We start from the raw sequence: 12,041 nt of genomic DNA on the forward strand, positions 1-12,041 counted from the left end.
CAAATGATTTTGAGTTTTGTTCCACATTGTTCTCCCTCTTTCCCTTCCAAGTGGATGGCAGTGGTAGCTGGGCACCATCTAGTTCTTCTGGTCTCATGGTTGTATAGGTTGCAGATCGGATGGTGTACCAGTTGCTAGGACTGATTGTTTCCATTTAAAAATTAAATTTTTATGTGCTTCCAAAGACTGCTCCAAAAAGGATCAAGACAACCTGTTGTTGTTGTTGTTGTGTGCCATCAAGTCAGCCCTGACTCATAGTGACCCCTCCTTGGGTTTCTGAGGCAATATCACTACAGAAGTAGATTGCCCAACCTTCCTTCCAAGGAATGGCTGGTGGGTTTGAACTGCCAACCTTCTGGTTAGCAGTCAAGTGCGTTAGGCATTATGCTACCAGAGCCCCTCAAGAGAACCTACATATTGGGAAAAAATATTTGGCAGTGACATATCTGACAATGGACTTATCTCTAGAATTTATAGAAAACTCCAACACCTCAATAGCAAAAAGACAAATAATCCAATTAAAAAATGGGAAGAAGACATGAATAGACACTTCACCAAAGAGGATATTCAGGCAGTCAACAAACACATGGAGAAATGTTCAAGATTGTTACCCATTAGAGAGATGCAAATCAAAACAGCAAAGAGATATCATCTTGCCCTATCACTAGTAGAAAAGTTCAACAGACAGAAAATAACAAGGATGTGGAGAGATTTGGACTTTCATACACTGCTGGTGGGACTGGAAAATGATACAGCCACTGTAGAAAGCAGTATGGCGATTCCTTAAAAAGTTGGAATTAGAAATACCATTTGATCCACCCAGTCCATTACTTGGTATATATCCTAAAGAAGTGAGAGCCAGGAAAAGAACAGATATATGCACATCTATGTTCATCACAGCACTATTTACAATAGCCAAAAGATGGAAACAATCTAGGTGCCCATCAACAGAAAATGGATAAACAAACTATGGCACATACACACAATGGAATATTACACAACCCTAAAGAATAACGTAGAATTGGCAAAACACCCCATAATGTGGATGAACTTGGAGGATGCTATTGCTGAGTAAAATAAGACAATTACAGAAGGACAAATATTGTATTAGTTCGTTATTGTAAACTGTCAAGGAAAGGTTTATATATGGAAGGAAATTTTCTTTGTTGGTTACAGAGGGTGGGAGGGTAGGGTAGGGAACACTGTTAGATAGGTAGAGACAAGTATTGATTTAGGTGAAGAGAAGGGCATTGTACCAAATGTGAGTGATCAACACGGTGGCATTGAGGAAGAGGAAGACAGAGAAATACATGGGAGGTACAGACAACAAAGATGGACCTTTTTGCACATACCATGCATACATGCATACACTGCATTGTCAGTGAAGGCAAACATTGATATGTGGGTAGATAGATGAGTGTACAGGCTGAACTATTAGGTATGTCCATGCAGGGGAGAGTATGCCCAAGACAATGTATAGGGTTGGCAGACAATGTTTCTACAAGTGCATTTGTATGTTCTGTAAGAATTCTCAGACATATAGCAGAGCTGACAAGGCCCAAGGTTGCAGTCACTTCTTGGCCACAGCCAGCTACCCAGAGAGACCAAGTAGTTGGACCTGTGGGTTCAGGACCATAGTCACAGGGGACATCAAGCTCAATTGGCATAACGTACTACCCAAAATATTTTTCCACCTCCTACTTTGGTGAGTAGCAACTGGGATCTTAAAAGCTTGCAAGCAGCCATCTAGATGCAACGACGGGTCTCTCCTCATCCAGAGCAAAGAAGAATGAAGAAAACCAAAGACATGGAAGTAATTAGTCCAAGTGACTGGTACACCACTCAATCCTCAGCCTATACAACTATGAGACCAGAAGAACAAGATAGTGGCCGGCTACCATGGTCAACCACTCAGGGAGGAATCTCTGTAGGAGATACTGGATAGAGTGGGAGAACAATGTGGAACAAAACTCAAAATCATTAAAAAAAAAAAAGGACAAGGTTTACTGGTCTGATAGAGCCTGATGGAACCACTGAAACAAAGGCCCCATCTGCTCTTCAGGTCTGGAATGGAACCCACTGCTGTGGCATCCAGCCAAACAAAAGACAGGCATATGAGCTGAACATTTACATCAGGTAGATACACTCCTTGGAGAGATCAATCATGGGGGACTAGAAAGGCTGTAAATGCACAGGGGGACAGCCTGGGAGGGACACCTGGGAGGGAAGGACACAAGGAAGAGGTAACTATGCAGAGGAAGTGGGAGAAGAGCTGTTGCATTGTGGGAAATTATAGTCAATGTCATGAGACAAAGTGTATGTGAGCTGTTGTATGGAAAGTGAATTTGCTCCATAAATTTCACCCAAATAACAATAAAAATTGGACAAAAAAAAGAAAAAAAAAAAAAAGATATCCTAGGCATTAGTGAGCTGAAATGGACTGGTTTTGGCCACTCTGAATCAGACAATCATATGCTCTACTATACCGGGAATGACAGATTGAAGAGGAATGGCATGGCATTGTTTAAAGAATGTTTAATGATCTGTCTTGAAGTACAATGCTGTCAGTGATAGGATAATGCCTATATGTCTATAGGGAAGATCAGTTACTACTACTATTATTCAAATTTCCACACCAACCACCGAAGCCAAAGACAAGGAAATTAAAAGATTTTTACCAACTTCTGCAGTCTGAAATTGACCACACATGCAATCAAGATGTGTTTATTATTACTGGTGGCTGGAATGCAAAAGTTGGAAACAAAGAAGAATCACCAGTGGTTGGAAAATATGGCCTTGGTGATACAAATGATGCTGGAGATTGCATGATAGAATTTTGCAAGATCAATGACTTATTGCAAATATCTTTTTTAAACAGCATGAATGGTGGCTATGCATGTGGACTTTGACAGATGGAATACACAGGAATCAGATCGAGTACATATATGGAAAGAGGTGATGAAGAAGCTCAGTATCTTCAGCCAAAACAAGTCCAGGAGCTGACTGTGGAACAGAACAGCAACTGCTCATATGCAAATTCAAGTTGAAGCTGAAGACAATTAAAACAAGTCCAGGAGAGCCAAAATATGACCTTGATTACATCCCACCTAAATTTAGGGGCCAGCTTAAGAACAGATTTGATGCTTTGAACACCAAGGATCAAAAACCAGACTAATTGTGGGATGACATCAAGAACATCATCCATGAAGAAAGCAAGAGGTCATTAAAAAGAAAAGAAAGGAATAAAAGACCAAAATGGATGTCAGAAAAGACTGTGAAACTTGTTCTTGAGTGGAGAGTAGCTAAAACAAATGAAAGAAACGACAAGATGAAAGAGCTAGACAGAAGATTTCAAAGAGTAGCTTGGGAAGACAAAGTCAATTATTATAATGAAATGTGCAAGTATTCTATTTCTGACTGGGATAGTTTAGGTAGGTCTTGTATTTCTAGAAAGTTTTCTGTTTCTTCTAGGTTCTCGAATCTGCTGGAGTACAGTTCTTTGTAATATCCATCTATGGACAGCTGATCTTTGACAAAGGACCAAAACTCATTAAATGGGGGAGAAATAACCTCTTTAACAAATGGTGCTGGCAAATTTGGATATCTACTTGCAAAACGATGAAATAAGACCCATACCTCACCCCATACACAAAAGTAACCTCAAAATGGATCAAAGAGTTAAATGTAAAACCCAAAACTATAAAGCTCATCAAAGATAAAATAGGGGCAAATCTAGGGACCCTAAGCTATGGCATAAATATGGTATAACCTAAAATGCACAGGCAGTGAAAGAGAAGCTAGATGACTGGGACCTTTTAAAGATTAAATTCTTATGCTCATTGAAAGACTTCTGCGAAAGAGTGAAAACAAAATCTACACATTGGAAAAAAAATATTTGCCTATGACATATGTAACAAAGGACTTATTGCCAAAATTACATAAAAAACTTCACCACCTCAACACCAAAAAGACAAACAACCCAATTAAAAAATGGACAAGGGACATGAATGAACAGACACCTCACTAAAGAAGATATACTGTCAGCCAACAAACACATGAGGAAATGCTCACGATCGTTAGCTATTCCAAACCAAACCAAACTCATTGCTGTTGAGTCAAATCAGACTCATAGCGACCCCTCCTTGGGTTTCCAAGGTGGTATCACTACAGAAGTAGATTGCTCATTGGAGAGATGGATATTAAAACAGCAATGAGATATCATTTCAGCTCAGCAATAACAGCAAAGTTCAACAAGACAGAAAATAACAAATGCTGGTGAGGTTGCAGAGAGATTTGAACTCTCATACACTGCTGGTGGGACTGCAAAATTGTACAACAAATATGGAAAATGGTATGGCATTTCCCTAAAAAACTGAAAATGGAAATACCATTTGACCCAGCAATTCCATTACTAGGAATATATCCTAAAGAGGTGAGAAACAGGACATGAACAGACATAGGTACACCCATGTTCACTGCAGCACAATACAATTCACTATAGCAAAGAGATGGAAACAACTTAAATGCCCACCACCAGATGAATGGATAACCAAACTGTCATACATTCACACAATTGAATATTATTCAACTTCAAAGAATAATGAATACATGAATCATCTCACAACATGGATGAATTTGGAGGACATTATGCTCACTGAAATAAGTCAATCACAGAAGGACAAATATTGTATTAGCCCATTATTGTAAAAAGCCAAAGAAAGGTTTACTCAGGGAAGGAAACTCACTTGTAGGTTACCAGGGATGGGAGGGAAGGAGAGGGAAAATTTCAGACTAGTTGGGGGTCACATGTTGATTTGGGTGAGGGGAGGGGTGGTGTGGAAAGAGTCTGTGACCAGCATGATGACAATGGGGAAAGGAAGGACACTGACATGTGCACATAAGATATAGACAGCAGAGGCAAATACTGGTATATGCACAATACTGCATTACCATGAACATCAAACACCAAGTTATGGATAAATGCAAAGACAGGTGAGAAGATCAGGTGGGGGTAGGTGAACAGGAATATACCCTAGATCAATGATAGATTTGGCTGAAGATAATCTTACATAAGCTACAAAATTAGCCACATATGTTACAGAAGCAACAGAAAGCAGAGTTGGAGAAACTTCTCAGAGACAACCAAACACATTGAGAGAGAGAATCACCAGGACTGCCAACTCAGGACCATAGTCTTGGGTGATATCATGTTCAACTGGCACAACATAGTACATAAATATCTTGTTTTACAACCTACTTTGGTGAGTAGCAACTGGGGTATTAAAAGCTTTCGAGCGGCCATCTAAGATGCAACTATTGGTCTCCTCTCATTGTAAGCAAAGAAAAGTAAAGAACATCAAAGGCATCTGGAAATAATTAGTCCAAGAATAAGATGGACCATGAGGACTTCAGCCTTCATGACCCCAAGACCGAAAGAACTAGATAGTGCGTGGCTACTGATGCCAACCATTTGGAAAGGGATCAAAACTGTAGATTCTGGATAGAGTGGAAGGAAAAATGTGAGACAAAATTCAAAAACACAAAAATGACCAGAATTACTGATCGGATAGAGTCTGGTGGAACCCTTGAGACAATGACCCAAGGTTACCCTTTGGGTCTAGAAAGGGACTCATTCCAATGGATTGGCTCTCAGCCTAGCATTAGAAAGACCTACATGTAGAACACTTACCCCAGGATGATGTATCCACTTACTCTAGGGAGATGCACCCCTTAGAGCATTCAGCCATGAGACATCAGAAGGGCAGCATTCACACAGAGGGAAAGCTGGGCAGACAGGAATGAATAGCTAAGAAAGGCACAGGAAGGGGTTAGTCACAGGGATAGGAGGGGAGGAGAGTTTTTGTTATGGTCAGGGATGGTAATCAACACATGAAATCAAATGTGCATGAACTGTTAAATGTAAAACAAATTTGCTTTGTAAATTTGTACCCAAAGCACAATAAAATGTTTTTTAAAAAAGAAAAATAATGGGATAGGACAAAGTTTGGAGGTGGTGGCTTGCTTTCCCTGGTAATAAGACTTATCATAAAAATAAAGTAACTAACAGTGTGTGATACTGATGTGTGGAAAGATAAAGAGATGAATGGAAAGAAGTTGAGAGTCTAGTAAAAAGTCAGTGACACATGATATATGATAGCAGTGATTCTGCAGATCAAAGGGGAAAATTATTATTCCCATTGGAATACTTGGCATCTTCATGAGAAAGAAAAAAAAAAAATTAAATGTGATACCTAGCTCACATAAAACATAAAAGCAAATTGTAGTTGGACTAAAGATTTAAATGTGAAACACAAGAAAACTATATAGTTATCAAAAGATAACATGCGAATACTTCCATGATCAAAGGGTAGACTATTTCTTAACTTACAAAAAAAGAACAAATCATAAAGTAAAAGACTGATTCATTCTAATTCATTCAAATCAAAACATGCCACTAAGAGAATGATAGACAATTCACAAACTGAGAAAAATAACTGCTCCAAAAAACAAAATTACTAATAATATTGTAAAATCCTTACACTTCAGAAAGAAAAATGCAAATTATAAAAAAAAATATAGGCAAAAGATATCAATATGCACTGCACATAGGAGAAAACAGAAAAGGCCAATATACTATGAAAAACTGCTCAAATACATTAATAATTAGATAATTAAAATTACAACAGCAGTGAGATATGAGCTCACATCCATCAGATTGGCAATAAAAAGCAGTATATGAACAACAATACCAGCTCTTGTTTGATGTTGGTGGGATGAAAGTGGTGCCATTTCAGAAAAAAACTTGATACTACCTGTAAAGCTGCACTTACTGTTGCACCTACTGTTGTAGTTAAGTAGCATAGACTCCAGGACCTAAAGAAATACCTTGCATGAGTGCACCAGAAGACACATACAAGACCGTTCATTACTCATCACTACATCTCCAAACAGGAAAACCTAAATTTCAGTCAATGGCAGAATGGATGAACAAGCTGTAATATAGTCTTACTATAGAACACTGTAAAGAAATGAAAACTCAAGACCTCCAGCTACACACAACATGAATGAATCTCAATTCACTCTAATTCCAACAGAATACATAAAGTATAATTTCAGTTATATAAAATTCAAACATTAAATAATTTATTGTGTGGAAATGCATTTAATACAGGTTGCAAGGGAATTGTTACCCCCAACATCAAGACAGTGGCAGGTTGGGGCAATGGAGACAAAGGATGCGATGGGAAAGGGGCACAGAGAGAGCATATTCAGTACTAGTCGTGTTCTACTTTATAGCCTTGGTGGTAGGTGTACGACATTCCTTTCTATTACTCTTTAATGTGTACATACATGGTTTATACATCATAAATGTCACAGACAAACACAGTAAATATGTTGAGGAAAAGAATCAAGACCAGAATATATATAGCATGATCCCATTATGATGTTTAAAACAAGGTAAAACTAAATCATATGTTGTTTAGGAATGCAAAGACCACAGCAAAATTAAAAAAAAAAAAAAGCATTGACCAATATAAAATCTAGGTTCTTGACTATCTCTGAGATGACAGAAGAGAGCCATGTGAGAAAAGGTGCACTCAGGGGACTTCCTATGGTTCTACTGATACATTCTTTGTGAAGATGGGTGACAGGCACAAGGATTTTTATTGTACTATTTTCTACTAAATAGTTTTATATGTGTCAATATACCATTCTGCAGATAATTCACCGTTTAATTTTAAAATAAATGTAAAAAAATAAGTAAATAATTATTTAATTGACAAATGATGAGATTTCTTGTGGATGCCCTCTTGACCCTAGGCAAATTTTGCCTGCATTTTAATGAGGGACTCTAGAAAAAATAAGATGAAGCCTAAGCCCTGGTAGAAGGATTGAAACAGTGAAAGGACTAGGGTAGTCTGGGAAAATATACGAACGCTCTGTTCCGCCTTTTTCCCTAAATATTCTAATATTCCCAGAACACTCAGACACCTGACATCCCAGAACTTAAAGGTTTGGTGATGTTCATAAATAGCCCTTTCGTCCATAGGTTCTCGCACCACCCATTAGCTCAGGGATGAGGTAAAGAGATGAAGAATTTTAGCAGGCTACCTCAGAAAACTTCCTGCCCAAAGGCTGTGTGGACAAAAACTCATAACACCACTCTGGGTGAGAGAGATTTTACTTAGGAAGTTACCCCTTCTCAATTCTTCCCATGTGCATGTAGTGCAGATTAAATAAGGCAGTTGTATGGTAATACAGAGATTATTAAAACCATTCTTTTTGAGTTCTGACAATGAAGCAGTAGATATGTATCTACTACATAGTTGTTAGTCAAAATAGTATGTTTCAAATAATCAATTGGTATTCATTTAAAATACAATAATGGTCTTATTAAAGCTAAATTTAATACATGCTGTATTTGGAAGTAATTTCTTTACCACCACATAGAAACCTTTCCAGCTGTCTTTTTTTTGTTGCATTGTTGACATTCAGTGGCGAATTAGAAGACTCTCTGATGAAAATCCCCTAAGGCTAGACATGTGGGCTTATTTTCAGCTCAAACTCAGTATCAATGACTTCCCTAATACAGCTCCAACTGTCCCAAATCGATGTGCAAATTATAAGTGGAAACCAATTTATCTTAAAAAATTTGAAGGGCAGGATGGACATTGCATAATTTTTAAATGGGAAGAATAAAATTCATAGTAAGGACATATAAACGAATAAGCAGTTCTTGATTTTCAACTATTTTTCAACAGCTACCATGAAAAAACCTCTTTCTTGTTTACCTTTTAACTTACTCATCTTTAACAAACTCTGCCTTTCCAATTTTGAATTTATTTTGCAAAAGTATTTATTACTAGTAATGTTAAAAACAACAGAAAATAAAACTATTATCAGGTAGAGAAAGATTACCTGAGTTGGAGCACAGGGAAAATACTCCATCTTCATTTCCACTAAAAATCAAATATTTAATGCTGTCTCCAGTTGAATGAGGGGTAAAAGCTTTTACAGTCACAATGGAAGTACCTGTAAAAATTAAGTAAAAAATAATTCCTTTAGAAAAAGAAATTTTCAGAGAAAACAAGGGGAAACACTGAGCAGTTATTTGCCTACTTTATTTTCAGCTATTCATTCATTCAACAATTACTTACTAAGCATCTTCAATAAGCCGGATCTGATCCTAGGTGGTGAAATATGTGGCAAATGATAGAGAAGGTCTCTAGTCTCATTGTGATATTAACAAGTGGAGGAGACAGACAATAAACCATTAAACAAATAAATGAACAAGGCAGATTCCAGACTGTGTTAAGTACTGGAAAGAAATGAACAAATTTATATGATAAACAAAACAAACGAACCTGTTGCAATCAAGCTGACTCAGACCCATAGCTACCTTATAGAACAGAGTAGAACTGCTCCATAGGATTTCCAAGGCTGTAAATCATTATGGAAGCAGATAGCCATATCTTTCTCTTTCAAAGTGGCTTTTGGGTTTGAACCACCAATCTTATGGTTGTTGCCAAGTGATTTAACCACTGTTCCACCAAGATTCCTTCGTATATATGTTAGAAACCATTTTTTTGAAGGTGGTGAGCAACTCTTTTAGGGAAACCTGGGAGAAGTGACATTCCAGTTAAACCTTGCAGGATAAGAAGTCATGGAAAGAACCTGAAGACAAAAATTCCAGGAGAATAAACAGTAACAACTACAAAGGCCCTGGGCTAGGAAAGTGCTTGGTTTGGCAAAGTACAGTAAGTGAGGGAAAGAGTAAGAAAGTGAAGATGACATGGTAGGCAGGGTCATATTTTATTCTAAATGAAATGAGAGATCATGGAGCAGAGTAAAATAATCTGATTTACTTTTCAAAAATATCACTCTGAGTGTTGTGAAGAGAACAGAGGAGAGAGGTAAATTAGAACAGAGGAGAGAGGTAAATTGGAGCAGAGAGACCAATGAAGATAAAATGCAAATTGTTCAACTGAGAGAAAATGACCTAGGATCATGGCAGAGGAAATGGAAAGTGGACAGATCAAATATATTTTGGCACACTGCCCTGAACATTTGTTGAGATGTGGAAAGGAGGTCGGTTATAGGAGTATAAATACAAGAAATCTTCCCTCCAATTTAGTTGTAGGAAAAAGCAACCCAACTGGAGAGTAAGTGAGGGTTCCTAGGTGATACAAATTCATCCAAGAAGTGTGAAGACATAGTAAGAGTAGCCAAGAGATAATGTCAAAGAACAAGGAGATATTGAGTTACGTAGGCATTAGAAAGACAGAAAAGAAGGAAGTTGCTTTATGTTATGAGGAATGAAGATTACCATGTACTGCATTGTGACAATAAAACAATTAGTATGACTACAACTGGGGCCATATAAGGCAGGAAGGGAGAGGTGAGGGGTGAGGAAGGGAAGGAGAGGTAGGCAAGACTATGGGAGACCATAACAATCAAAGAAAATCATAGCTTTATTTTAACTTTTTCTCTAAAAGGCCAGTTAGTAAATATTTTTAGTTTTGTGGGCCATACAGTCTCTGTCACAAATATTTAACTCAGCCACCATACCGCAAAAGTAGTCATAGAACAGATTTATGCACACCCATGTTCACTGCAGCACTATTTACAATAGCCAAAAGATGGAAACAACCTAGGTGCCCATCAACAGAAGAATGGATAAGCAAGCTATGGTACATACACACAATGGAATACTATGCAACTCTAAAGAATAACGTAGCATCTGCAAAACATCATGTAATGTGGAGGAACTTGGAGGACACTATGCTAAGTGAAATAAGTCAATCACAGAAGGACATATATTGTATTAATCTGTTGTAAAAAGTCAAGGAAATGTTTATATATGGAAGGTAATTTTCTTTGTTGGTCACCCGGTTACCAAGGGTGGGAGGGGAGGGGAAGGGTGGGAACACTGTTAGATAGGTAGAGACAAGTATTGATTTGGGGGAAGAGAAGGAAATACACCAAATGTGAGTAGTCAACACAGTGACACTGAGGAAGAGAAAGACACAGAGAGATGCGTGGGAGGTACAGACAACAAAGATGAATCATGTTGCACGTAAGAACTGCATTGTCACTGAAGGCAAGCATTGATAATATGGGCAGATTGATGGGTACACAGGCTGAATTATTAGGTATGTCCATGCAGGAGGGAGTGTGCCCAAGACCATGGATAGAGTTGGCAGACAATGTTTCGACAAGTGTATTTGAATGTTCTGTAAGAATTCCCAGGTATATAGTAGAGCTGAAAAGGGGCAAGGTTGTAGCCACATCTTGGCCATAGCCAGCTACCCAGAGGGACTGAGTAGTTGGACCTGTGGGCTCAAGACCACAGTCACAGGGGATGTCAAGCTCAATTGGCATAACATACTACACAAAAAACATTCTTTCACATCCTCCTTTGGTGAGTAGCTACTGGGATCTTAAAAGCTTGCAAGCAGCCATCTAAATGCAATGATGGGTCTCTCCTCATCCAGAGCAAAAAAGAATGAAGAAAATCAAAGACACATGGAAGTAATTAGTCTGACTGTTATACCATGCAATACTCAGCCTGTACAACTATGAGACCAGAACTAGATGGTGCCCGGCTACCACTGTCAACCACTTGGAAGGGGATCTATGTAGGAGATCCTGGATAGAGTGGGAGAACAATATGGAGCAAAACTCAAAATCATTTTTTAAAAAAGGACCAGTTTGCTGGTCTCATAGAGCCTGATGGAACAACTGAGGCTATAGCCCCTAGTTGTCCCTTAGGTCTGGAATTAAATCCACTCCTGTGGCTTTCAGCCAAACAAAAAACAGGCATATGAGCTGAACATTTACAATTGGTAGATACACTCCTTGGAGAGATCAGTCATGGGAGAATAGAAGAGCTGTGTATGCACAGGGAGACAGTTCAGGGTTCAGGAGTGCATAAGAGGGAAGGACACAGGGAAGAGGGAACTACAGGGAGGAAGTAGAAGGGGAGCTATTGCATTGTGGTAAATTGTAGTCAATGTCATGAAACAAAGTGTGTGTGAGCT

At 38.4% G+C, this 12,041-nt stretch overlaps 1 protein-coding gene across 1 annotated transcript in view; it reads right to left on the bottom strand.

Annotated features, from left to right (window-relative positions):
• The window catches only part of DCHS2 (dachsous cadherin-related 2), a 458,783-nt gene that overhangs the window by 79,002 nt on the left and 367,740 nt on the right, over positions 1–12,041 (bottom strand). Inside the window, exon 14 of the mRNA XM_042781410.1 lies at positions 8,920–9,033. Within this exon, the coding sequence (XP_042637344.1) occupies positions 8,920–9,033 (114 nt within the window). The remainder of the gene's footprint in view (positions 1–8,919; positions 9,034–12,041) is intronic.

Source organism: Orycteropus afer, unplaced genomic scaffold, assembly GCF_000298275.1.
Source record: "Orycteropus afer afer isolate SDZICR_OR568_19922 unplaced genomic scaffold, OryAfe1.0 scaffold00116, whole genome shotgun sequence".
NCBI lineage: Eukaryota > Metazoa > Chordata > Mammalia > Tubulidentata > Orycteropodidae > Orycteropus > Orycteropus afer.